The sequence below is a fragment of the Phyllobates terribilis genome, unplaced genomic scaffold (assembly GCF_046119375.1).
Source record: "Phyllobates terribilis strain yellow unplaced genomic scaffold, ASM4611937v1 Scaffold_4__5_contigs__length_816908805, whole genome shotgun sequence".
NCBI classification, from domain to species: domain Eukaryota; kingdom Metazoa; phylum Chordata; class Amphibia; order Anura; family Dendrobatidae; genus Phyllobates; species Phyllobates terribilis.
Window position 1 is genome coordinate 125,642,672 of NW_027362764.1, and position 26,804 is coordinate 125,669,475.

General features: G+C 44.2%; 1 protein-coding gene across 4 annotated transcripts in view; it reads left to right on the forward strand.

Annotated features, from left to right (window-relative positions):
- PRKAG2 (protein kinase AMP-activated non-catalytic subunit gamma 2) overlaps positions 1 to 26,804 on the forward strand; it is a 389,933-nt gene that overhangs the window by 296,590 nt on the left and 66,539 nt on the right. For all 4 annotated transcript variants that reach the window (XM_073677718.1, XM_073677719.1, XM_073677721.1 and 1 more), the window contains one exon: positions 23,795 to 24,015. In XM_073677718.1, the coding sequence (XP_073533819.1) occupies positions 23,795 to 24,015 (221 nt within the window). The remainder of the gene's footprint in view (positions 1 to 23,794; positions 24,016 to 26,804) is intronic.

Sequence of the window (26,804 nt, forward strand, 5' to 3'; positions counted from 1 at the left end):
ATAATGCATCGGTTATAAATTATGACCTATGGACAGTATGAGCTCCCGGCACTATATTCCTTTGAATGAACAGTGACAGTGCACTCCCTTGCTGGCTCTAAAGAGAAGTGATGAGCCAGCAAGAGAGTGCGCTGTCAGTGGAAATTGTAAGGACACCACGCAGCAAGCAGGGACTAACCCAGACTCCGAAACAGAGGTCACTGATGGTGCTTCGTTTAAATGTGAGGAAAGCAGCGTCAGTGATCGCATCCTTTTCCCCTTGATGACGTCCCATGTGAGTATCCCAAAATGCACTGGAATTCTCAACAAAACATCATTGGATGAGAAAAAACAAACAAGAAGTTAGAGTAGAGAGGAAACGGTAGGGAATTTTTAATTGAACTGTACTAGATAAGTGATTGGATTGAATTAAATAGACATTTAGTATGAAATTTACCTTCTGTTTTAGGCCGCCCCTTTAATTCTGCTCAATATTAATTTTATCGCTTTATAAAAAGAAGGTGATTATATGATTACGTTTACACGAGCGATGTCATGATTGTCATCCAGAAAGGCAGACTATTTTTATCATCTGTATTGTGATCCATTTTTATATATCAGAAGTGAATAAAATGTACAAAAACAAATACAGTTTCGTATGATTGTAATCGAAATGTATCTGTAAAAATCAGATGCCATACAGATGATTAATATGTGATTCAATTTTTTTTTTGCAAACTCTGACTTCAATAAGTGAGTGTTATCCGATACACAGAAGAAACTGGTGTGTGCTGTGATCTTTTTCACACGGATATTTGGTCTGTGTTAGGCCACGTCCCCACTATCAGTATTTGGTCAGTATTTTTTCTCAGGAGTGGGAGCCAAAACCAGGAGTGGGTGATAAATGCAGAATTGGTGACTTGTTTCTATTATACCTTTTCTCTGATTGTTCCTCACCTGGTTTTGGCTCCCACTCCTGAGAAAAAAATTCTGCCAAATACTGATAGTGGGGCCATGGACTTAAACTGTAATCTGAATAGCTCAATTGCAAAGCATTGCTACTAGTCCTGTCCGTGTGAAGTCAGGTTTATTTTATTTTTTTCACGAAAAGCACTAGGACCGAAAATACAGTTGTGTGAACACACCCTGATAATACTTGCTACAATAAAGTTTATCATAGCAAGCATTGGCAATTGATCAATCAATACATAAATTGGGAGCATGTGGAAAAAAAAAGTTGTTTGCCCACCCCTGGTCCACATGCATAGATCCACATCACATGTGGGGCAGGAGGTAACAGGCAGGTGGGGGGGATCTTTATTAAAGTCTATGGCTGTGATAAGTCACAGATCACAGCAGGGAGCATTGTGAGGAGCTTAACACTTACCTCACCTGCACAGGACATAGAACACAGCGCAATACCTCAAAAGCTCAGTGTAAAGGGTGAGGTAAGGGTTAACCCTCACTCAAAGGTGGAGAGGCAGCAGAGTATGTGGGGTGCAGTTTGGGGAGCACATAGAATATCCCAGGTGAGGAGGGGCACTTCACTGTTGGAGTCATTCACTAGAATGTTCTCTCCGATCAGTCTGAGCTGCCAGGGGAAGACTCAGTAAGCTGCAGATAATTAGCTGCTCTCACTGAGTGTAAACTGCGGTCTGAGAAAGGAGGCAGTGCTGTGCTGTGAACTGATCAGCACAGTAGACACAATGTCAGCTCCTAGCTGTTATTTTATACCATGGGGCTCAACTTAGATGTCACTTGCCCACTATGTGCAGCAGATGGGTGTAGTAGTCCAAGTTTCCCTCTTCTTGAACACTCCTGACCTGAAGACATTACAGTAGCTCTGCTCTGCAAGCAAGGAACTGAGCATCCCCACATCCACCAATGAGAAGATGGCATCCACCGGGGGGCGGAGCTACAATCAGAATGCTGAGTCTGAGTAAGATAATAGCTCAGGCTTTCTCCTGCGTCTGGCTGTGTCAGCGGGCCACACAGAAACGGTCAAAGGGCCGGATGTGGCCCGTGGGCCGCAGTTTGCCCAGGTCTGCTCTAAAGCATAGTTTTCCTGAACTAAACAAGCCCAAGTTTTCCAACCTCTCATCATATGAGAGGCCTTCTATTCCATGTAACAATCTAGTTGCCGCCTTTGAACTGACTCAAACTTCCCAATATATTTTTTTTAAAAACATGGAGCCCAAAAACTGAATCCCATATTCAAGATATGGCCTCACAAGTGATTTATAGAGGGGTAATAATTAGAGATGAGCGTTGTTCGACTAGAACTGTTCGCCAATCTCAAATTCGAGCTGTTTTGGGCGGTGTTCGAGTTGTTCGACGAACCCGAACGATTTGCAAAAAATTCGGCTGTTCGAGGTTATGTTCGATAACTGTTCGTGCACCAAAAGCGTGTCCTGCATGTCTGGTGCTATTTAGAGCACCAATCATGCAGGGATTGTCTGCCACTCACTGTAATGCCACAGCCATGGTGGTTGTGGCATTACAGTGATTGCCCAAATCGATGGGAACAGTGCCAACAGTGAAACATGAAAAGCCGGCAATTCAGCAGCGGCATACACCGGTACCCGACAATTTAGAACCGAAAGAATAGAGCTTCACACATAGATTAGATAGATATAAACATGTCAGCCACATATATACGAAGTACAGTGAAAGTGCTGCTTACTGTACTTGTCATTTAGCGTAAAGGATTTATCAAAAAAAATAATAGTGTTTTCATGCACCGTCTCTTTAAAAAAGCCGGCCGGCAATTCAGCAGCGGTACCCGACAATTTATAACAGACAGAATAGAGCTTCACACATAGATTAGATAGATAGAAACATGTCAGTCACATATATATGAAGTACAGTGATAGTGTTGGTTACTGTACTTGTCATTTAGCGTAAAGGATTTATAAAAAAAAATAATAGTGTTTTCATGCACCGTCTCTTTAAAAAAGCCGGCCGGCAATTCAGCAGCGGTACCCGACAATTTATAACAGACAGAATAGAGAATCACACATAGATTAGATAGATAGAAACATGTCAGTCACATATATACGAAGTACAGTGAAAGTGCTGCTTACTGTACTTGTCATTTAGCGTAAAGGATTTATCAAAAAAAATAATAGTGTTTTCATGCACCGTCTCTTTAAGAAAGCCGGCCGGCAATTCAGCATCTGTACCCGACAATTTATAACAGACAGAATAGAGCTTCACACATAGATTAGATAGATAGAAACATGTCAGTCACATATATATGAAGTACAGTGATAGTGTTGGTTACTGTACTTGTCATTTAGTATTAAAATAAAGGATTTATTATTAAAAAAATTGGCGTGGGGTTCCCCTTAATTTTAGGCTCTAGCGGAGGAGGTTAAGCAGGCGGCTGGGGCAGATGTTTGAAGCCTGGGAAGGGGGTAATACCCACGGAGCTTCCCAGGCTACTAATATCAGCCCCCAGCTGAATACATAGCCTTTACTAGCTATTAAAATGGGGGACCCCCCCAAAAAAATGACGTGGGGTCCCCCCTAATTTAATAGGTAGCAAAGGCTAGGCAGACAGCTGGGGGCTGATATTAATAGCCCAGGAAGGGAGCCATGAATATTGGCCCCCTCCCAGGCTAGAAACACCAGCCGTCAGCCGCCCCAGAAATGGCGCATTCATAGGATGTGCCAATTCTGGCACTTAGCCTCGCTCTTCCACGCTGCCCTGGTGCGGTGGCAGGGGGTAATAGGGCTGGGGTTGATGTCAGCTTATAATGCCAGCTGACATCAAGCCCAGGTTAGTAATGGAGAGGCGTCTATAAGACACCCCCATTACTAACCCCATAGTCAAAGTTAAAAAAAACACAAACACCCAGAATAAGGTCCTTTAATTGAAATAAACACACAATTCTTTATTGTTCTAAATTAAACCATACTTACCATCACGCCCATTCCAGCTGAAGCCAACGATCTCCTGTAATAAAAATAAAATAATAAAGCAACCTCATCCTTACCTTTCCATGGTTCCCACGACAGCTTCAGCTCTGCTACATCGAGATGACAGGCTGGACCACAGCAGAAAGCTGCCATCCAGCCTGTCATCCCGCAGACACTGAGAAGCACAGGCATGCTTGCGCTCCACATTGTCTCTCTGTGACGGCATAAAGATGAGCCGAGGTCATGTCCAATGAACTCGGCTCACCTCATGCACGTCACTGACAGCGTGGGAGAATTCTCACGCTGAAGCGCTGAGTGCAGGAGAATTCTCCCACGCTGTCAGTGAGGTGCATGAGGTGAGCTGAGTTCATTGGACATGACCTCGGCTCATCTTTATGCCGTCACAGCGAGACACTGAGGAGCGCAAGCATGCCTGCTCTTCTCAGTGTCTGCGGCATGACAGGCTGGATGGCAGCGCTCTGCTGCGGTCCAGCCTGTCATCTCGATGTAGCAGAGCTGAAGCTGTCGTGGGAACCATGGAAAGGTAAGGATGAGGTTGGTTTATTATTTTTCTTTTATTGCAGGAGATCGTTGGCTTCAGCTGGAATGGGCGTGATGGTAAGTATGGTTTAATTTAGAACAATAAAGAATTGTGTGTTTATTTCAATTAAAGGACTTTTTTCTGGGTGTTGTGTTTTTTTTAAATACTTTACTAGAAATTCATGGCGGTCATGTCTAATACTGGCGTGACCCCATGAATTTTGGGCTTGGGGCCAGCTGATAATACCAAGCTGGCCCTAACCCCTTTATTACCCAGTGAGCCACCGCACCAGGGCCCTGGATGAGTTGGGTACAGCGCCAGAAGATGGCGCTTCTATGAACGCGCCATTTTCCGGGGTGGCTGCGGACTGCAATTTGCAGCGGGGGGGGCCCAGAAAGCTTGGGCCTCCCTGCGCTGCAGATTCCAGCCCCCAGCTGCCTAGTTGTACCTGGCTGGACACAAAAATAGTGCGAAGCCCCACGTATTTTTTTTTTAATTATTTCATGAAATTCATGAAATAATTAAGAAAAAAAGGGCTTCCCTATATTGTTGTGTCCGGCCAGGTACAAATAGGCAGCTGGTGGTTGGGGGCAGCCCGTTCCTGCCTGCTGTACCTGGCTTGACACAACAATATAGGGAAGCCCTTTTTTTCTTAATTATTTCATGTAATAATTTAAAGAAAATTGACGTGTGGCTTCGCCCTATTTTTGTGCCCAGCCAGGTACAACTATGCAGCTGGGGGCTGGAATCCGCAGCGCAGGGAGGCCCAAGCTTTCTGGGCCACCCCCGCTGCAAATTGCAGTCCGCAGCCACCCCGGAAAATGGCGCGTTCATAGAAGCGCCATCTTCTGGCGCTGTACCCAACTCATCCAGGGCCCTGATGCGGTGGCTCACTGGGTAATAAAGGGGTTAGGGCCAGCTTGGCATTATCAGCTGGCCCTAAGCCCAAAATTCATGGGGTCACGCCAATATTAGACATGACCACCATGAATTTCTAGTAAAGTATTTAAAAAAAACACAACACCCAGAAAAAAGTCCTTTAATTGAAATAAACACACAATTCTTTATTGTTCTAAATTAAACCATACTTACCGTCACGCCCATTCCAGCTGAAGCCAACGATCTCCTGAAATAAAAGAAAAATAATAAAGCAACATCATCCTTACCTTTCCATGGTTCCCATGACAGCTTCAGCTCTGCTACATCGAGATGACAGGCTGGACCGCAGCAGAACGCTGCCATCCAGCCTGTCATCCCGCAGACACTGAGAAGCGCAGGCTTGCTTGCGCTCCACAGTGTCTATCTGTGAGGGCATCCAGATGAGCCGAGTTAATGTCCAATGAACTCGGCTCACCTCATGCACGTCACTGACAGCGTGGGAAAATTCTCCTGCACTCAGCGCTTCAGCGTAGGAGAATTCTCACACTGAAGCGCTGAGTGCAGGAGAATTCTCCCACGCTGTCAGTGACGTGCAGGAGGTGAGCTGAGTTCATTGGACATGAGCTCACCTTATGCACGTCACTGACAGCGTGGGAAAATTCTCCTGCACTCAGCACTTCAGCGTGGGAGAATTCTCACGCTGAAGCGCTGAGTGCAGGAGAATTCTCCCACGCTGTCAGTGACGTGCAGGAGGTGAGCTGAGTTCATTGGACATGAGCTCACCTTATGCACGTCACTGACAGCGTGGGAGAATTCTCCTGCACTCAGCGCTTCAGCATGAGAATTTTCCCACGCTGTCAGTGACGTGCATGAGGTGCGCCGAGTTCATTGGACATGAACTCGTCTCATCTTTATGCCGTCACAGCCAGACACTGCAGAGCGCAAGCATGCCTGCGCTTCTCAGTGTCTGCGGGATGACAGGCTGGATGGCAGCTTTCTGCTGCGGTCCAGCCTGTCATCTCGATGTAGCAGAGCTGAAGCTGTCGTGGGAACCATGGAAAGGTAAGGATGAGGTTGCTTTATTATTTTTCTTTTATTGCAGGAGATCGTTGGCTTCAGCTGGAATGGGCGTGACGGTAAGTATGGTTTAATTTAGAACAATAAAGGATTGTGTCTTTATTTCAATTAAAGGACTTTATTCTGGGTGTTTGTGTTTTCTTTTAACTTTGACTATGGGGTTAGTAATGGGGGTGTCTTATAGACGCCTCTCCATTACTAACCTGGGCTTGATGTCAGCTGGCATTATAAGCTGACATCAACCCCAGCCCTATTACCCCACTGCCACCGCTACAGGGCAGCGTGGAAGAGCGAGGCTAAGTGCCAGAATTGGCGCATCCTATGAATGCGCCATTTCTGGGGCGGCTGATGGCTGGTGTTTCTAGCCTGGGAGGGGGCCAATATTCATGGCACCCTTCCTGGGCTATTAATATCAGCCCCCAGCTGTCTGCCTAGCCTTTGCTAGCTATTAAATTAGGGGGGACCCCACGTCATTTTTTGGGGGGGGTCCTCCATTTTAATAGCTAGTAAAGGCTATGTATTCAGCTGGGGGCTCATATTAGTAGCCTGGGAAGCTCCGTGGGTATTACCCCCTTCCCAGGCTTCAAACATCTGCCCCAGCCATCTGCTTAACCTCCGCTAGAGACTAAAATTAAGGGGAACCCCACGCCAATTTTTTTTAATAATAAATCCTTTATTTTAATACTAAATGACAAGTACAGTAACCAACACTATCACTGTACTTCATATATATGTGACTGACATGTTTCTATCTATCTAATCTATGTGTGAAGCTCTATTCTGTCTGTTATAAATTGTCGGGTACAGATGCTGAATTGCCGGCCGGCTTTTTTAAAGAGACGGTGCATGAAAACACTATTATTTTTTTTAATAAATCCTTTACACTAAATGACAAGTACAGTAAGCAACATTGTCACTGTACTTCATATATATGTGACTGACATGTTTCTATCTATCTAATCTATGTGTGATGCTCTATTCTGTCTGTTATAAATTGTCGGGTACAGATGCTGAATTGCCGGCCGGCTTTTTTAAAGAGACAGTGCATGAAAACACTATTATATTTTTTAATAAATCCTTTACACTAAATGACAAGTACAGTAAGCAACACTGTCACTGTACTTCATATATATGTGACTGACATGTTTCTATCTATCTAATCTATGTGTGAGGCTCTATTCCTTCTTGTCTAAATTGTCGGGTACCGGTGTATGCCGCTGCTGAATTGCCGGCCGGCTTTTTTAAAGAAAGCGTCTTCTGAGCAGTTTGTCAGCTTTTGGACACCTTTGAAGGTGTTTTCTATGTGTTTCTATGTGTTTTTGTTTGCCTGCCATTGGTTTTAACGGTGTTCGACGGTGTTCTAAGGTGTTCGACGAACAGTTCGACGAACAGTTCCTCGAACATCCCGGTGTTCGACGAACCGAACCGAACCCGAACACTACGGGGGTGGCTCAACACTAGTAATAATACATATGTCCTGTTCAACATGAAAAGGTGTTAGAACTCTCCTGTTAGTTTTTTTCTATTTTGCTGGTCACATGACCTTTTTTGCCTATTTAATCCTGCTCCGCCCTTCTGGCCATGCTGGACTTCATTGTAAATTCTACTCTTAAGCTAGCCAGGTGCTTTGTAACCTTTCTCAGTCGGTTTAGCTAGGTCTTTTGACCTCTGTGTTCTATGTTGTTTGTTTGTCTTTTTACTGCTACAATTTCTGCTAGGAGGTGTCCATCTTTCTCCCAGTCCCTAGTTCTTGTAGGGATCCCTCCCTCAAATCTATAGGTCTTCGTTCAGACTAGCTGAGGACTTTAGCGGGTCTGATCGCAGGATCAGGTTCCCCGTTTCATCGTAGGGATCTAGCTTAGTTCTATTGTAGGGACAGATCTCCTGTCTTTCCTTAGTGCTTGTAGCCTATCATAACAGTAAGTCCAGCCGTAAAAAATATCTCTAAGGAAAGACCTCCAGTTTCCATCATGGTGTCGGTTCAGGATTTGGCTCAACGCCTGCAGGGACTCTCTCTGGAGGTGGCCGAGCTCCAACAACACGTGAGTAGCTGTTCTGGAGCGCATTTTGTGGAGCCAAAGGTACGATTGCCTGATTTATTTTTTGGTGAACAACAAGATTTTTTTTCCTTTAAAAATGCTTGTTTATTGTATTTTCGTTTGAGACCCAGATCCTCTGGTGATGAATCACAGCGCATAGGGTTCATAATGTCACTTTTGCGCAAAGAACCTCAGGGATGGGCCTTTTTTCTCCAACCTAGTGATCCGTGCTTTAGATCAGTGGATAGTTTTTTTTCTGCTTTGGGGTTGTTGTATGATGATCCTGATCGTGTCTCATCAGCTGATACTTAATTGAGACTTTTGAGGCAGGGATCAGGTAATGTGGAAAATTATTGTACTCACTTCCGTCGGTGGTCTGCTCAGGTGGGGTGGAACGATTCAGCTCTGAAAAGTTTGTTTCTTGCTGGGCTAGGTGAAAGGGTTAAGGATCTGCTTATTGCTTATCCTACACCTGGAAACTTGCAGGAGGCAATGTAATTAGCTATACGTGTGGACAGGAAACTGCGTGCAAGGGTTAATGAGAGTAAATCCTTTGCCATGTAAGCTCATAGTCTTGAGAGGGTCTGTACTGACATTGGAGAGCCGATGGAGATTGGGGCGATGTCACCCCGCTCTCAGGAAAAAGACCGCAGGTTTTTTGAAGGTTTGTGCTTTTATTGCGGAAAATCTGACCATTTCATTAAGAACTGTGTGCTTCGTATGAACAAAGAAAAAAAAAAAAAAGGTCAGTTATGCCCGTATAGCCTGTTTAAACACTAAGGGGGTATTTCTTTCTGCTACTACTGCAGCTCAGGAAGAATTAATTGAATTTCGGGTATTTGTGGATTGTGGTTCTACGCTGAATGTGATTGATGGGGGATTCTTGGAAAAACTTCAATTAAAACCCAAACTTTTGTCATCCCCTATTGCCGTGGTTTCTGTCGATGGCTCTCCCTTGAAATGTGTTACTCACAAGGTTTATGAATTTCCCCTCACTATTAATGGTATTCACCAAGAAAATTTGGATTTGGTAGTATTAAATAATTTGCCTTCTCCAGTAGTTTTGGGGTTACCCTGGTTAAAATTGCACAATCCTGTACTGGATTGGTCTACTAATGAAATTAAGTCCTGGAGCCCTAAGTGTTATGACAAGTGTTGTAACGGGCGCATTGCTGCTGTGGATAAAGTGGAATTACCTGTACCTATTCAGGATTTTTGGAAAGTTTTTTCTGAGGAGGAGTCGCAAATTTTGCCTCCCCATAGAGACTATGATTGTACCATTGAATTTGTCCCTGGAGCGACTCTTCCTAAAAGTCGTTTATTTAATCTTACTATTCCTGAGAGAAAGGCTTTGGAGGAATACATACAGACGAGCTTGGCCGCCGGTCATATCAGACCCTCTAAGTCACCTGTGGCTGTTGGATTTTTTTTTGTTAAAAAAAAGGACGGCGGTTTACGTCCTTGTCTGGAGTTTCGCGAGATTAATAAAATTACTGTACGCAATCCCTACCCACTGCCATTGATTCCTGATTTGTTTAGCCATTTAGTGGGGGCCAAGTGGTTCTCTAAGATTGATCTCCGGGGGGGCATACAATTTGTTGCGCATGAAGGAGGGTGATGAATGGAAGACTGCTTTTAACACTCCTGTGGGTCATTTTGAGAATCTGGTTATGCCTTTTGGTCTTACCAATGCACCAGCATTTTTTCAGAATCTTATTAATGACATCCTTAGACCTTTGATCGGCAAAAATGTGGTTGTGTATTTGGATGACATTTTTATTTATTCGCCTGATCTGGAGTCTCATTGGCGGAGTGTACGTGAGGTATTACAGTTATTAATTGACAATTCACTTTTTGCTAAGCTAGAGAAATGTGAGTTCGCTGTACAGAGAATTAGTTTTTTGGGCTACATTATCTCCAGCGAGGGCTTTGAGATGGACCCGGTGAAAGTTCAAGCTGTGCAGGAATGGCCTAGGCCTATTGGTTTGAAATCGATACAGAGGTTTTTGGGTTTCGCCAATTATTACAGAAAATTCATTAAAAATTTTCTATTATTGTTAAACCACTGACCGATCTCACCAGGAAAGGTGCTAATACGGTTCAGTGGACTACTGAGGCCATTGAAGCGTTTGTGTTTCTAAAGGAGAGGGTCAGCTCTGCTCCCATCCTTATGCAGCCTGATGTGACTAAGCCGTTTTTGGTTGAGGTTGATGCTTCTTCTGTGGGGGTCGGTGCGGTGTTGTCTCAGGAAAACAAGGATGGGGTACATCCCTGTGCCTTTTTTTCAAAATTTTTTTCTGAGACTGAACTTAATTACGATATTGGTAATCGGGAATTGCTGGCTATTAAACTCACATTTGATCACTGGCGTCATCTCTTGGAAGGTGCTGAATTTCCCATTCAGGTTTTCACTGATCATAAAAATCTGATCTATCTTGATGCTGCCAAGCGCTTGAATGCCCGTCAGGCTAGGTGGGCACTTTTTTTTTTGCGGTTTAATTTTTCCGTTACTTACATCCCGGGTACCAAGAATGTTAAAGCTGATGCTTTGTCTCGCAGCTTTTCTCCCATGGTCGGTGCTGAGGAGGAGGAGAGCATTTTACAAGAAGGTGTTGTGATTGCTGCATTGGGCTCCGTTTTGGAAGATGAGATTCTTAAAGCACAGGAGAATGCCCCATCTAACACTCCCCATGGGAGGTTGTTTGTGCCTAGGACCTTTAGGAGAGATTTGTTTGTTGAGTGTCATGAGTAGTGTTGAGCGATACCTTCCGATATCAGGAAATATCGTATCGAATTGGATCGGACCGATACCCAAAAAGTATCGGATATCGCCGATTCCGATACCGGAAACCAATGCAAGTCAATGGGACACAAATATCAGAATGAAAATAAACCCTTTCTTTCCTTGTAGGTTAATTCTACATGAAGTAAAACAACTAAGAATAATGTAGAATGTATTACGCGAAAAGCCAGCAATTCATCAGCGGCATACACCGGTACCCGACAATTTACAACAGAAAGAATAGAGCTTCACACATAGATTAGATAGATAGAAACATGTCAGTCACATATATATGAAGTACAGTGACAGTGTTGCTTACTGCACTTGTCATTTAGTGTAAAGGATTTATTTAAAAAAATAATTGTGTTTTCATGCACCGTCTCTTTAAAAAAGCCGGCCGGCAATTCAGCATCTGTACCCGACAATTTAGAATAGAAGGAATAGAGCTTCACACATAGATTAGATAGATAGAAACATGTCAGTCACATATATATGAAGTACAGTGACAGTGTTGCTTACTGTACTTGTCATTTAGTGTAAAGGATTTATTTAAAAATATAATAGTGTTTTCATGCACCGTCTCTTTAAAAAAGCCGGCCGGCAATTCAGCATCTGTACCCGACAATTTAGAATAGAAGGAATAGAGAATCATACATAGATTAGATAGATAGAAACATGTCAGTCACATATATATGAAGTACAGTGACAGTGTTGATTACTGTACTTGTCATTTAGTGTCAAAATAAAGGATTTATTTAAAAAAAAATTGTCGTGGGGTTCCCCTTAATTTTAGTCTCTAGCGGAGGTTAAGCAGACGGCTGGGGCAGATGTTTGAAGCCTGGGAAGGGGGTAATATCCACGGAGCTTCCCAGGCTACTAATATGAGCCCCCAGCTGAATACCTAGCCTTTACTAGCTATTAAAATGGGGGACCCCCTCAAAAAAATGACGTGGGGCTTCGCACTATATTTGTGTCCAGCCAGGTACAGCAGGCAGGAACGGGCTGCGCCCAACCAACAGCTGCCTATTTGTACCTGGCCGGACACAACAATATAGGGAAGCCCTTTTTTTCTTTATTATTTCATGAATTTCATGAAATAATTAAAAAAAAAAATACGTGGGGCTTCTCCCTATTTTTGTGCCCAGCCAGGTACAACTAGGTAGCTGGGGGATGGAATCTGCAGCGCAGGGAGGCCCAAGCTTTCTGCCCCCCCCCGGTGCAAATTGCAGTCCGCAGCCACCCTGGAAAATGGCGCGTTCATAGAAGCTGGATGCTGTACCTGGCTGGCATACAAAAATATGGCAAAGCCCACGTCAAAATTTTTGGGAAAAATTAATTAAAAAATAAATAATAATTTAGGGACTGCATCTTTATTAACTCCTCAAATGTCATTTAGTGTTAAAATAAAGGATTTATTTAAAAAAAAATTGGCGTGGGATCCCCCATAATTTTAGGCTCTAGCGGAGGTTAAGCAGACGGCTTGGGCAGATGTTTGAAGCCTGGGAAGTGGGTAATACCCACGGAGCTTCCCAGACTACTAATATCAGCCCCCAGCTGAATACCTAGCCTTTACTAGCTATTAAAATGGGGGACCCCCCCCAAAAAATGACGTGGGGTACCCCCTATTTAATAGCTAGCAAAGGCTAGGCAGACAGCTGGGGGCTGATATTAATAGCCCAGGAAGGGAGCCATGAATATTGGCCCCCTCCCAGGCTAGAAACACCAGCCGTTAGCCGCCCCAGAAGTGGCGCATCCATAGGATGCGCCAACTCTGGCACTTAGCCTCGCTCTTCCACGCTGCCCTGGTGCGGTGGCAGGGGGTAATAGGGTTGGGGTTCATGTCAGCGCCAGCTGCCATGAAGCCCAGGTTAGTAATGATGGGCGTCTATAAGACACCCCCATTACTAACCTACAAAGTGTTAAAAAGAAAAAACACACTACACCCAGAAAAAAAAAATTTATTTGAAATAAAACACACAATTTTATTTAATTCTTAGTTTACTAAAAAAAAATAGTTACCTGTCCACGTTCCTGCGCTGATCTCCCATGCACAGCTGTCACATCTGGAGATGGTGACAGCTGTGCATGGCTGCTGTAAGCTCACACTGCCGGGAACACGTCCGCTCCCGGCAGCGGGAGCCACTGACTGAGGTCACCGGAGTGCATTCAGGCAGCGCAGCTCCGGAGACCTCCTTTACGGTACTGCTGTACCGTGGGAATTTCTCACGGTACAGCGGGGCCGTAAAGCAGCTAACCGGAGCAGCGCTGCCTGAACTCCGGCGAACCCGCTTATGCAATGACGGGGCTGCTTTACGGCCCCATCATTCTAGCGGCGGCGGCGGTTCAGAGCGGTCACATTCTATGTGGCTGCTCTAAACTGGAGATCATCGTGGGACACTCGTGGACTACTACGGAGGGGTAAGGATAAGGTTGTGGTTTATTATTTTAGATTTTATTACAGGAGATCGATGGCTTCGGGGAATTAGGTGTCTAGGTGAGTATAGGTGTAGTTTTTTATTTTTTACTTTATTTTAGGTGGCGATCTGCGGGGACAGGTAATATATGAACTAATTTATTGTAGGCAACCACTGGCCACCAATGACATGTATTTAAAATTTATTGGGGACACAGTAGGGCAATTTAAATAGCAGGATCAGGCTGATGGGAACTACTGCTCCCATCGAGCTGATCCTGCTGGCACGAGTGGACGGGGGACAGACATAGGCCGATGGGAGTAGTAGTGTCACATCGGCCTATGTCTGCCTACACGCACACACCCGCAGACATCGCACAGACACCGCACACACCCGCAGACATCGCACAGACTCCGCACACACCCGCAGACATCGCACAGACACCGCACACACTCGCAGACATCGCACAGACACCGCACACACTCGCAGACATCGCACAGACACCGCAGACATCGCACAGACACCGCGCACACCCGCACTCACCCGCACACATCGCACAGACACCGCACACACCCGCAGACATCGCACACACCCGCAGACATCGCACAGACACCCCGCACACACTCGCAGACACACGCACAGACACCCCGCACACACTCGCAGACACACGCACAGACACCCACACACACAAATCATGACGGGCTGATCGTCTGGGAGGTGAGGCTGACCTGTGCGGCCGTGGGAAAGTTCATGTGAGTTCATGCAATGCAGTCAAGCATGAACTCACGTGAACCCTCTGAGGGCACCGCAAATACTTCAAATGAACAGCTGATCAGCATCACCTGATACCTCAGCTGTCCATTTGAAATAACCGGCGGGAAAGCGCAGTACAGAACGGGAAAGCCGGCGGTGAAGTCTTTTCACTGCCGGCTTCCCCACCCGGGTCCTTCGCTCCCCGCTCCTTGGTGCTGCGCTCCCGGTCCTAACTTACGATCGGGATGGGAGGTGGCGAGGGGAGCGGAGGATCGGGGTGGGAGGCTGCGGGGAAGCAGTATGGGGCTGTGTGATTGTTTAAAAGCCGGCGGCTTTTTACCGCCCGCCGGCTTTTAAAAGATCAGGAGAATTCTCCCACGCTGGGATGGCATTCTGATGACAGGCTGGATCTCAGCTGAGCGCTGCCATCCAGCTTGTCATACTTCAGAGACACTGCAGAGCGCAGGCATTATGGGAACTTCCGATTCCGGTATTCGATATTGTAAAAGTATCGGAATTAAGTATCGGAATTCCGATACCGCGAATATCGGCCGATACCCGATATTTCAGTATCGGAATGCTCAACACTAGTCATGAGTCTCGGTTGGCAGGTCATCTAGGAATTTCTGAGACCAAGAGACTTGTGGGTCGCAGTTTTTGGTGGCCTGGATGGCAGAAGGAAGTCATTAAGTGGGTGCGTCAATGTACTGTGTGTGCTAGATCTAAGTCTTCTCATACTCCTGCTGCGGGGTTGCTTTGCCCTCTGGAGGTTCCTAGTGCACCTTGGACACATCTGGCTATGGACTTTATTACTGACCTTCCCTCCTCTGAGGGTTTCACGGTCATCTGGGTGGTCGTGGACCGTTTTAGCAAGATGTGTCAATTGGTTCCCTTCATCAAACTGCCCTGCGCTAAGACACTCGCTAAGGCCTTTGTCAAGGAAATTGTCAGACTCCATGGCGTTCCTACTGACATTGTTTCTGATAGGGGACCTCAGTTCGTGGCTCGTTTTTGGCGTGCCTTTTGTGACAGGTTGGGAGTTCATTTGTCGTTTTCATCTGGATATCATCCTGAGTCTAATGGCCAGACAGAAAGGAAGAATCAGGATGTTGAGCAGTTCTTGCGTTGTTTTGTGGCAGACAATCAAGAGGGGTGGTCTGAGTTTCTGCCGCTTGCTGAATTTGCTCTTAACAACCATACATCCTCTTCTGCTGGGTGTTCGCCTTTTTTTTGTTGTTCTGGGAGACATCCGTCTTTTGGGTCATTCTCCAAATTGGTAGCAGCTGTGCCTGAGGAGGAGAGTTTTTCCGGTGATTTGGAGAGAGTTTGGACGGATGTGCGTGGTAATCTTCAGGAGGCTACCAAAAAATCTAAGAGGTACTTTGACAGGAAACGTCAAGAGGTTTTGTTTACGGTTGGTGACATGGTTTGGTTGTCCTCTAAGAATCTGCGGTTAAGGATTCCTTCTAAAAAATTGGGTCCCAAGTTTGTAGGGCCCTTTAAGGTGCTTCAGGTAGTTAACCAATCTGCTGTTAGGTTGGAGGTTCCTACCTCCTGGAAGATTAATCCGGTGTTTCATGTTTCTCTATTGAAAAAAGCTGATGTATCAGATAGAGACGCCACTGCCACTGTTCCTCCGGTGGTGGAGGACGGGGAATATGAAATTTCCTGCATCCTTAATTCTAGACGGTATAGGGGGAGTTTGCAGTATCTCGTCGCTTGGAAGGGTTTCGGTCCCGAGGATAACTCATGAGTGAGGGCGGATGATGTTTCTGCTTCCAGACTTGTCAGAGCGTTTCACAAGAGGTTTCCTGATAAGCCTGGGCCTAGGGGATCCAGAGGATCCTCATAGAAGAGGGGGTACTGTTAGAACTCTCCTGTTAGGTTTTTTCTATTTTGCTGGTCACATGACCGTTTTTGCCTATTTAATCCTGCTCCGCCCTTCTGGCCATGCTGGACTTCATTGTAATTTCTACTCTTAAGCTAGCCAGGTGCTTTGTAACCTTTCTCAGTCAGTGTAGCTAGGTCTTTTGACCTCTATGTTCTATGTTGTTTGTTTGTCTTTTTACTGCTACAATTTCTGCTAGGAGGTGTCCATCTTTCTCCCAGTCCCTAGTTCTTGTAGGGATCCCTCCCTCACATCTATAGGTCTTCGTTCAGACTAGCTGAGGACTTTAGCGGGACTGATCGCAGGATCAGGTTCCCCGTTACATCGTAGGGATCTAGCTTAGTTCTATTGTAGGGACAGATATCCTGTCTTTCCTTAGTGCTTGTAGCCTATCATAACAAAAGGCTAGCGCCGAAACGCGCGTCGGGAAGCCCATGTGTAGGACCTTATTGGGGGCCACCTTTTGAATTGGTGAGATACTAAGTGCCGATACTATGTGCTGATATATTGATTTGTATGATTTGTATGATGGAATTTGAACTTTGTTTCTCTCTCCTTTGGGGCGCTATTTACCCTACTTTTTGATCTACGTGATAATCGTATATATGTAATATGTGGTCCATACACATGTGGCACACGATTGTGTGGTGTTTTTAATACATGTCTGTATGTTCACCTCCTTTCAATTACCTTGTTTAAATAAATAGTTATATATTTTAAATAAGAATAATAAGGACCTATGGATCGTCTTTTTTGCTCTTGAGCCTCTCCCTTTATATGAAAAATTTGGTGAAAGGTCTTCTTTAGGCTGTGTGCCCACTATGCGTTTTTCAAGTGTTTTTGCTGCGGAATTTCCGCAGCAAAACGTTTAAAAACGCTTGGTAATACGTGCCCCATGGTCCCCAATGATAATCCACATGTGCTGTGCACATGCTGCGGAAATTTCCGCTGCGGATTATCATTGCAGAAAAATACGCAGCATGTCCATTAATTTTGCGGACACGCAGCTTAATTGCCGCCATTGACTTGCATTGAATCGCTTAATATCCGCATCACATGTGCACATGCGGATATTAAGCGATTCAATATTTAAATAACAGGTCATTTAGTCATGTGACAGGTCACGCGACCGCTGACATCTGTGGTCGCGTGACCTGTCACATGACTAAATGACGTCATGGCAGGTCCTTTCACACCACCGCGAACCGTACAACAGACCGGACACAGCGGAGAAAACTCCGGGGGCCATCGGAAGGTAAGTATAATCTTTATTTTTTTTTAACATTTTTATTCTTTTTTTTAACTATTACTTGGTCACACTATATAAATCCATGCCGGTTGCATGGATTTATATAGTGTGACCAAGTTGTCAAGCACTTTCCAAGTGATGCTAAAATCGCTTGGAAAAGAACTTGATAACCCGCATGCAGAAATGCATGTGAAGAATGCTTGACAAACGCTTCTACCTGGCAGGAAAAATGCATGTAAAATCTGCATGCATTTTTCCTGCCAGGGAGATGTGGAAAAAAATATGCAGCATTTCTGCATCGTGGGCACTTAGCCTCAAAGCGACTCTGTCAGCAGGGTTTTGCTACTTCATCTGAGTGCAGTATGATGTATTACTTAGTTTACTGGGTGCAGCAGTTGTGATACAATCAGAGTTCTTAGATGTGGAATGCAGCAGAGTTGAGAAAGCTGCCCCCCACCCCCCACCAGGCTCTGTATGTACATTGTCTACTGACGGTGAGCTGCTTATCACAGGAGGGGGCGTGGTTGGACAACTTGGCATGAAGCAGCTAGTCATAGCAATGATAATGTACTAGTAATATAACCTTTATTGTAAGTAGACAGCAGCACACAGCTTAATAAGTGACACATCGTTGAATTCAGTGTTTTATCCCCTACCTCATGCTGTCCTCAGATTACACAGCAAAAACCTGCTGACAGATTCACTTTAAGTGAGGATTGCTTGCTCATTGTTAATGGCAGCATGGTTTTGCAAACATTTACAATAAGTAAACCATTTAAGATTTAGGCTTTGTGCCCACGATGCGTTTTTTAAGCGTTTCCGCAGCGGCAAAAACGCTGCAGAAACGCTTAAAAAATGCATGGTAGAAGGCCTGCCATGTCCCCCAGCGGAAAAAAATGCAGCACTACCAATTATTTTGCGGAAGTGCTGCGTTTTCACCGCCATTGTCTTGCATTAGAACGCACCAATTCCGCAAGACAGGATCTGTACTTGCGTAATTGGCGCGTTCTAATGTGCGGATGGTACCCGGGTGTAGAGGAGAGGAGAGTCTCATCCACACCCAGGTACCATTAAAAAAGCTGTAAAAAAAGAATAAAATAAAAAATAAATGTATACTTACCTTCTGGCGGCCCGCGCTGCGCTCCTACTTGCTTCCCGGCACTTCGCGATGGAATGAAGGACCTGCGCTGACGTCAGAGTCATGTGACGGGTCACGCGATGCTGACGTCGGCAGGTCCTTCACTCTACCGCTGCCGGCAGCAGGGACGGTGAAGCAAGACAGCATGGGTATATGTTTATTTTTTTATTTTTTGACATTCTCTCGGTCACACTATATAAATCCATGCCGTTTGCATGGATTTATATAGTGTGACCAAGTTGTCAAGCACTTTCCAAGTGATGCTAAAATCGCTTGGCAAGCGCTTGTCAACCCGCATGCGGAAATGCATGTGAAGAACGCTTCACATACGTATTGCCCTGGCAGGAAAACGCATGTACAATCCGCATGCGTTTTTTTCTGCCAGGGAGATGCAGAAACGCTCAGGAAAAATCCTGAGCATTTCTGCATCGTGGGCACATAGCCTAATTTCTAATGCTAGAGGTTGTGAATTTTCTGAAATTAGTTGTTTGTAGCCAAAAATTGCAAGCCAGCCCCTAAGATAGACCCTGCAGAAGGGGGGGAAACTGGTAAATAAATCCATATTTTAATGTCCAGAAATTGTGCTGTTCCTCATGTACAGCAGCTTATTCTGAAAAGTCACCTGAACTGACAAGTACACTTTACTTCGTGATTTACTACAACTGATTATCTTCCTGACTATCTAGGAAAATATTTCCCTTATAACAATGGATAGATTGTTCTCTTGCTTAGTAGCAGAGTACAGTGGAAAAATAGATGAGATGTTCAGTCATTCTTTATTATATATACTGTAGCTATGACGCTTATTTCCACGTGTTATGATGGAAAATATTTCATCGTAATCTTAGATAGAAAATGTAACTACCTCTTTGTGCCTAAATTGTATCTGTATTTCAACCAGTCATAATAGTTTTAATCATGATTATACTGCTCCTAGTTTTAGGCTATGTGCCCACGATGCAGAAATGCTGAGGATTTTTTCCTGAGCGTTTCTGCATCTCCCTGCGGATTGTACATGCGTTTTTCCTGCCAGGGACATGTGGATGTGAAGCGTTCTTCACATGTATTTCCCCATGCGGGTTGTCAAGAGCTTTCCAAGCGATTTTAGCATCACTTGGAAAGTGCTTGTCAACTTGGTCACACTATATAAATTCATGCAACCGGCATATATAGTGTGACCGTAAAGAATGGTAAAAAATAAATCTATACTTACCTTCTGATGGCCCCCGCAGTCTTGCTTCGCTCCGTCCTCCCTTGCCAGCAGCTCGCGGTACACTACACTGAAGGACCTGCCGTCACATGACTATGACGTCAGCGCAGGTCCTTCAGTCCACCGCGAGCTGCCGGCAAGGGAGGACAAGGAAACCGGGGGCAATCAGAAGGTAAGTATAATATTTATTTTTTATTTTATTCCTTTTTTTTACAGGTTCTATGGTACCTGGGTCCGGAGGAGAGTCTCCTCCTCTCCAGACCCGGGTACCATCCGCACATTGAAATGCATGGATTCCGCATGTACAGATGCAGTGATGCGTAATCCATGCGTTCCAATGAAAGTCAATGGCGGCGAAAACGCAGCACTTCCGTAAAATAATTGGTAGTGCTGCATTTTTTTCCGCAATGATAATCCGCAGAGCAAATTTCCGCAGCATGTGCACAGCACATGCGGATTATCAATGGGGACCATGGCAGGCCTTCTACCAAGCGTTTTAAGCGTTTCTGCAGCGTTTTTGCCGCTGCGGAAACGCTTAAAAAATGCATCGTGGGCACACAGCCTTAAAGCAAATAAATGCAAAATTTGATGCCAGGCTGAGGAGCCTGCTGGAAAGGTGACACTCGTTGCACATCTGATTAGAACTGTAAGAATAATTCTACAGAGAACTCCGAGCATTTCATGTTTGAACTTTGATATGGAATTTCTTAGGTCTGATTCACTTTGGCGTTGGCCTTTCTCTTTTGATAACATTTTTAAGTCTTTATAAAAAGCATGAAAATATATGCAAAAAATGTATATTGTACTGCCAACGGAATGACGCGACTTTCATCTTTGCAATCAGTTTTGCAATAGCTGTTTTAGATACAGCTAACATTTTAAGATGTCATTCAGGCGTCCGTGTTGCACGTATGTGTTGTATCTGTTTTTTTTCAAACCTACAACATGTACCTATTATACTCTATAGTGCTGTTCACATGTCCGTGTCTTTCATGGATCGTGTGTCCGTGCAAAACACATGGAGACTTGTCCGTTTTTTTTTCCAGCAGCACGGATGACAAGGGCAAATACAAGTCTATGGGTCTGTGCAGAACACGTACAACATATACTCATATATGGCATACGTGTTTAACATTGCAAAGTATAGGAAAAGCTTTGTAATTTATTTCTTTATCCATCCGTGAAAAATACTGATGACACACTGATGGTAAAAACGGACGCACTGATGACACACTGATGGTAAAAACGGACGCACTGATGACACACTGATGGTAAATACGGACACACTGATGACACACTGATGGTAAAGACGGACACACTGATGGTAAAGACGGACACACTGATGACACACCTGATGGTAAAAACTGACGCACTGATGACACGCTGATGGTAAATACGGACACACTGATGACACACTGATGGTAAAGACGGACACACTGATGACACACTGATGGTAAAGACGGACACACTGATGGTAAAAACGGACGCACTGATGACACACTGATGGTAAAAACGGACGCACTGATGACACACTGATGGTAAAAACGGACGCACTGTTGACACACTGATGGTAAAGACGGACACACTGATGACACACTGATGGTAAAGACGGACACACTGATGGTAAAGACGGACACACTGATGACACACTGATGGTAAAGACGGACACACTGATGACACACTGACGGTAAAGACGGACACACTGATGACACACTGATGGTAAAGATGGACACACTGATGACACACTGATGGTAAAAACGGATGCACTGATGACACACTGATGACACACCGATGGTAAAGACGGACACACTGATGGTAAAGACGGACACACTATTGGTAAAGACGGACACACTGATGACACACTGACGGTAAAGACGGACACACTGATGACACACTGATGGTAAAGATGGACACACTGATGAAACACTGATGGTAAAAACGGATGCACTGATGACACACTGATGACACACTGATGGTAAAGACGGACACACTGATGGTAAAGACGGACACACTGATGGTAAAGACGGACACACTGATGGTAAAGATGGACACACTGATGACACACTGATGGTAAAGACGGACACACTGATGGTAAAGACGGACACACTGATGACACACCTGATGGTAAAAACTGACGCACTGATGACACGCTGATGGTAAATACGGACACACTGATGACACACTGATGGTAAAGACGGACACACTGATGACACACTGATGGTAAAGACGGACACACTGATGGTAAAAACGGACGCACTGATGACACACTGATGGTAAAAACGGACACACTGATGACACACTGATGGTAAAAACGGACGCACTGTTGACACACTGATGGTAAAGACGGACACACTGATGACACACTGATGGTAAAGACGGACACACTGATGGTAAAGACGGACACACTGATGACACACTGATGGTAAAGACGGAGACACTGATGACACACTGACGGTAAAGACGGACACACTGATGACACACTGATGGTAAAGATGGACACACTGATGACACACTGATGGTAAAAACGGATGCACTGATGACACACTGATGACACACCGATGGTAAAGACGGACACACTGATGGTAAAGACGGACACACTGATGACACACTGACGGTAAAGACGGACACACTGATGACACACTGATGGTAAAGATGGACACACTGATGACACACTGATGACACACTGATGGTAAAAACGGATGCACTGATGACACACTGATGACACACCGATGGTAAAGACGGACACACTGATGGTAAAGACGGACACACTGATGGTAAAGATGGACACACTGATGACACACTGATGGTAAAGATGGACACACTGATGATAAAGATGGACACACTGATGACACACTGATGGTAAAGATGGACACACTGATGACACCAATACAATTTTTTCACTCAATGTGCAGTAGCATCCACATTGTAAACTGGTGCAGGAGCTGCCTGTCATTACATACACTTATCTTTTCCATAAAACCAATCTAACTGGTATAAGATTTCTGGTGTAAGGAATGCCACAGCTTGTCATGAATTATACAATCTATGGCGTCATGCCCGTGCTGAATCCCCATTCCATCATAGATCCTCCCATTATGGTGGACCTGGGATAAACTGGTATGAAAACACCAAAAGTTGCAAAATTTTTATGCAGCTCAGAATTGCATAAAAATGTGGCAACTTTTCAAAGCAATGTACGACAGGATTCTGACAAAATTGCTTTGCTCTATTGGGGCCACATTCTCTCTAAGGTCGCGTTCATATGATCAGTATTTTGGTCAGTATTTTACATCAGTATTTGTAAGCCAAAACCAGGAGTGAGTGATAAATACAGAAGTGGTGATGTGTTTCTATTATACTTTTCCTCTGATTGTTCCACTCCTGGTTTTGGCTTACAAATACTGATGTAAAAAACTGACCAAATACTGATGTGTGCACGTGGCCTTATTCAGGAAGTTGAGCTCTGTACTGATGGATTTGTCCTTGCCGGTGAGGGTTGATTCAGCCATGGCTTTAGAGCTCATTCAGACGAGCGTATTAAACATCTGTACTACGGCCACAGATGACTGACTTGGCATTTAGACCGGGTTCTGTGAATCGCTTCGCTCAAACTCTGCTCAATAAGTGTTTTTGGAAACCACTGGGCAAGGATACATCACTATACCTTTATTTTACTGTGTAAGAAAGGGCAGCATGCTGCATTCTCCTATATATTTGGCCACCATGGAATACTCTTTTCTTTAATGAAGCTCTATGGATGATGTACTGTATGCCAGTATATGAATATTAGCTCTTTACGGAAGCCTGGATGTCAGCTTCCTGGACCTCTGTGAATGTGACTTGTGTTCAGGTTAATACACTAAACATTTTTAGGGCTTCAGTGTTGATAAAATTAATATTTTAATGTCCTCTTGTATTTTGCAGCCTCAGGACTGTCTTCTTCCCCATCCACTCCCACACAAGTGACCAAGCAGCCAAACTTTCCTCTGGAATCCTACAAACATGAGCCCGAACGGCTGGAGGCCCGGCTCCGATCCTTCTCCTCTCCACCAGACACGGGACAGAGATTTTCAATATCTCATCTACCGATAACTGTGACTAAATCTTCTCTAGCATCTTCATTGCTTAGCGCTACCTCAAAAACAGTAAGTAACCTCTATAACGTGTCGTCCATTTTGTTTATGTAGCAACAGCTATGGTATACGTGATCCCCCCCAACATTTCACCCTCATGCAAACAGTTATCCAACTCAGATCTGTAATATGTCGCCCATAGTCTTCTAACAGCTCATAACATTCATTCATGTGCCATGACTTTATATATAGGTTTACCATTTTCACAATCCATTACAACATAGGACAGATGTATGGAAACTATCAATAAAGAAAAACGCTTGGTTGCCATTGACAACAGAGACAGTTTTTCTTGTAGACCTTTCCATAAACCTCACTCATTTTTGAAGATTTACTATTCCTTGAGACTGAATTCTGATGCACATGTCATGTGTTCATTTTAGGTATTTTAGACACTTTACCCGACAAAGCCGGAAAGGGTGTGGGACTTACAATTCCCAGAATTGAGCCAAAATTGGATAAAAAAATGGTATAAATGAAGTAAAGTAAGACAAGACATGTATCTAAAAATGCACTAAATTTATCACTCAGAACGAGCCACTGTGATAAAAAAAGGGCTATCATGGGCCAGATTAATTTTTTGTCGAGCTTTGCGCCTTATTAATTTTTCCATTTTTGCCTTTTATGAATCCTATTTTATGTATTCGCCCGTTTTTTTCGTGTTTTCCACTGCGGCCATAGTTTGAAGTTTCCACGTTTTTGCCTGATTCATCACTTACGACTTTTTGAAAAGTTATAAAATGTGTCGGAAATGTTCTCCAGTCCTACCCCGGAGTGATTTTTTGTGCAGCAGATATTTTGCCCCAATTTTTGCACCATGGCTGTAAAGAATTGCAAAAAAAGGCTATAGACAAAAATAAATAGAAAGACAGACATGGCACTTCCGGTGGGGTGGTGCCCAAGTAGGATCCGTCAGATAATATATAGAAACTCAAAATGTGATAAATAAGGATGCAATGTTATTTGTGGGAATATCCAGACATTGGCTATTACCACAAATACAATTGCATCCTTATTTATCACATTTTGAGTGCCAAGTTTCTATATATAGACAAAAATAAAGACCATTTTGTTACTTTGTGCAAAATTCATAAACTCCCTGCGCCATTTAGAAGAATTTGGTGCAAAATTCAGGACAAAAAAGAAAAAAAGTGACTTAAAAAAATGCGAATGGGGAATCAGGGCTTCAATCGATTTCTAGGCTGTCCATTTTCAAGACAGTTTTAGGAAATAGGCTTCTGTGAATCTGGGAGTAATAGAAACAGACATGGGGCCATAAACAGTAAAATAAATAAACCATAATGATGTGAACGCTAAAAGTCTATATTTAAGAGTGAGTTACCGGGAAGTAGGGCCTCTGCCAGAACTTCTGACAAACAAAAAAGGGGCCCTCCTCTGACACACAGAGAGACAGTGGGGCCCATTAATTCAATCAATGAAGGCCCAGTGGGCCCACTTTTTGTGTTTCCAGCTATGTAGATGACCCCCCCACCCACAAGGAACCTTACATTATAAGTCATGATATCGGCAATGTAACTGGTCCGTCCTATGGTCAACTTCTCTTCTCCTCTGCCGATGTAACTTTCCTTGCCGTGCATGAGGAAGCGAGGAATTGAGGAGGTGAAGTGTTCATAAAACGCAGCAGCAAGAACAAGGCTAACATTTACTGGACCACTAGTACATGACTGAGAAGAGTCAGGACCACCAGAAAGTAGCCAGCCAGAATAGAAAGCAGCAACAGCTCCAGCAGCCTTAGAGACAGTAAGATCACCTCTTTTGTGTCAGGCTGCTCAGGGACACTGCAGGAGAGATGGAGAGCTGCTGAAGGTGCTGCCTAGTGCCTCTGTAATTATCTGGTCTTGTTCAAATGGGACATAGCATATACGTGCTAATTAAAAAAAACATGGAAATCACATGATCGATAGACATGTTAATAAAATGCAAACAGTGTAAAAATTGAAACAAAATTTTCCAAACAACTCATTTTATTCAGTATCGTGTATGATACTTATGGGGTGTCCTAGTAGCAAGTGTAAAGTGTTCCAGGAGCTGCTTTTTAACACAACGCCAGAGAGCATGTTGCTCGTGCTACCGTGAGCAGCCTGTAAGGCTTAAACATGATCCCATGCCCTGCAGCATCTCCGGACTTGTCTCCCATCTAGCACATTTGGGACGTCATTGGTCAGCAATTGCAAAAGAAGCTGCCAGCAGCGGATCTTGATGATTTGCATACTCAAGTGCATTCAGCAAGGCAGAACATTGCTCATATAACATCATTGATAGTATGGCGCTCATAATCAATACTGAATAAATTGAGATATTTTGAAACATCTTGTTTCCATTTTTTCATTATTTGCATATCATTAAAGGGGTTGTCCAGTCCAAATTGTGCGTTGGGGGGATTCATAAGTCTGCAATCACTCAGAGTAACTGCAGACTTATCAATTTGGACCGGACAACCCCTTTAACATATCTATCAATCCTGTGATTTGCATAATCCCACGATTTTTCCTTCTTGGTGATGGAAACACAATGTTGAGGAATATCCGTTCTAGCATCCATTCTCCAGGTATTCTTTGTCCGCTTACCACATATCACGTAAGGAGGAACTTGCTGTATGTAGGGCAGTTAGATTTCCATATTCTAAACGTCAATGCAGATGATGGCAGTGGTAATAATGGTGACATAAAGTGTTGTGACTTTCCAGCTTCCTCTTCTCTTTAGTAATAAAATAGGATTAGGACTATGGCGACTGCCATCTCTCGCCATCATTTCAATGTACAGATGCACTCCAATGTTTT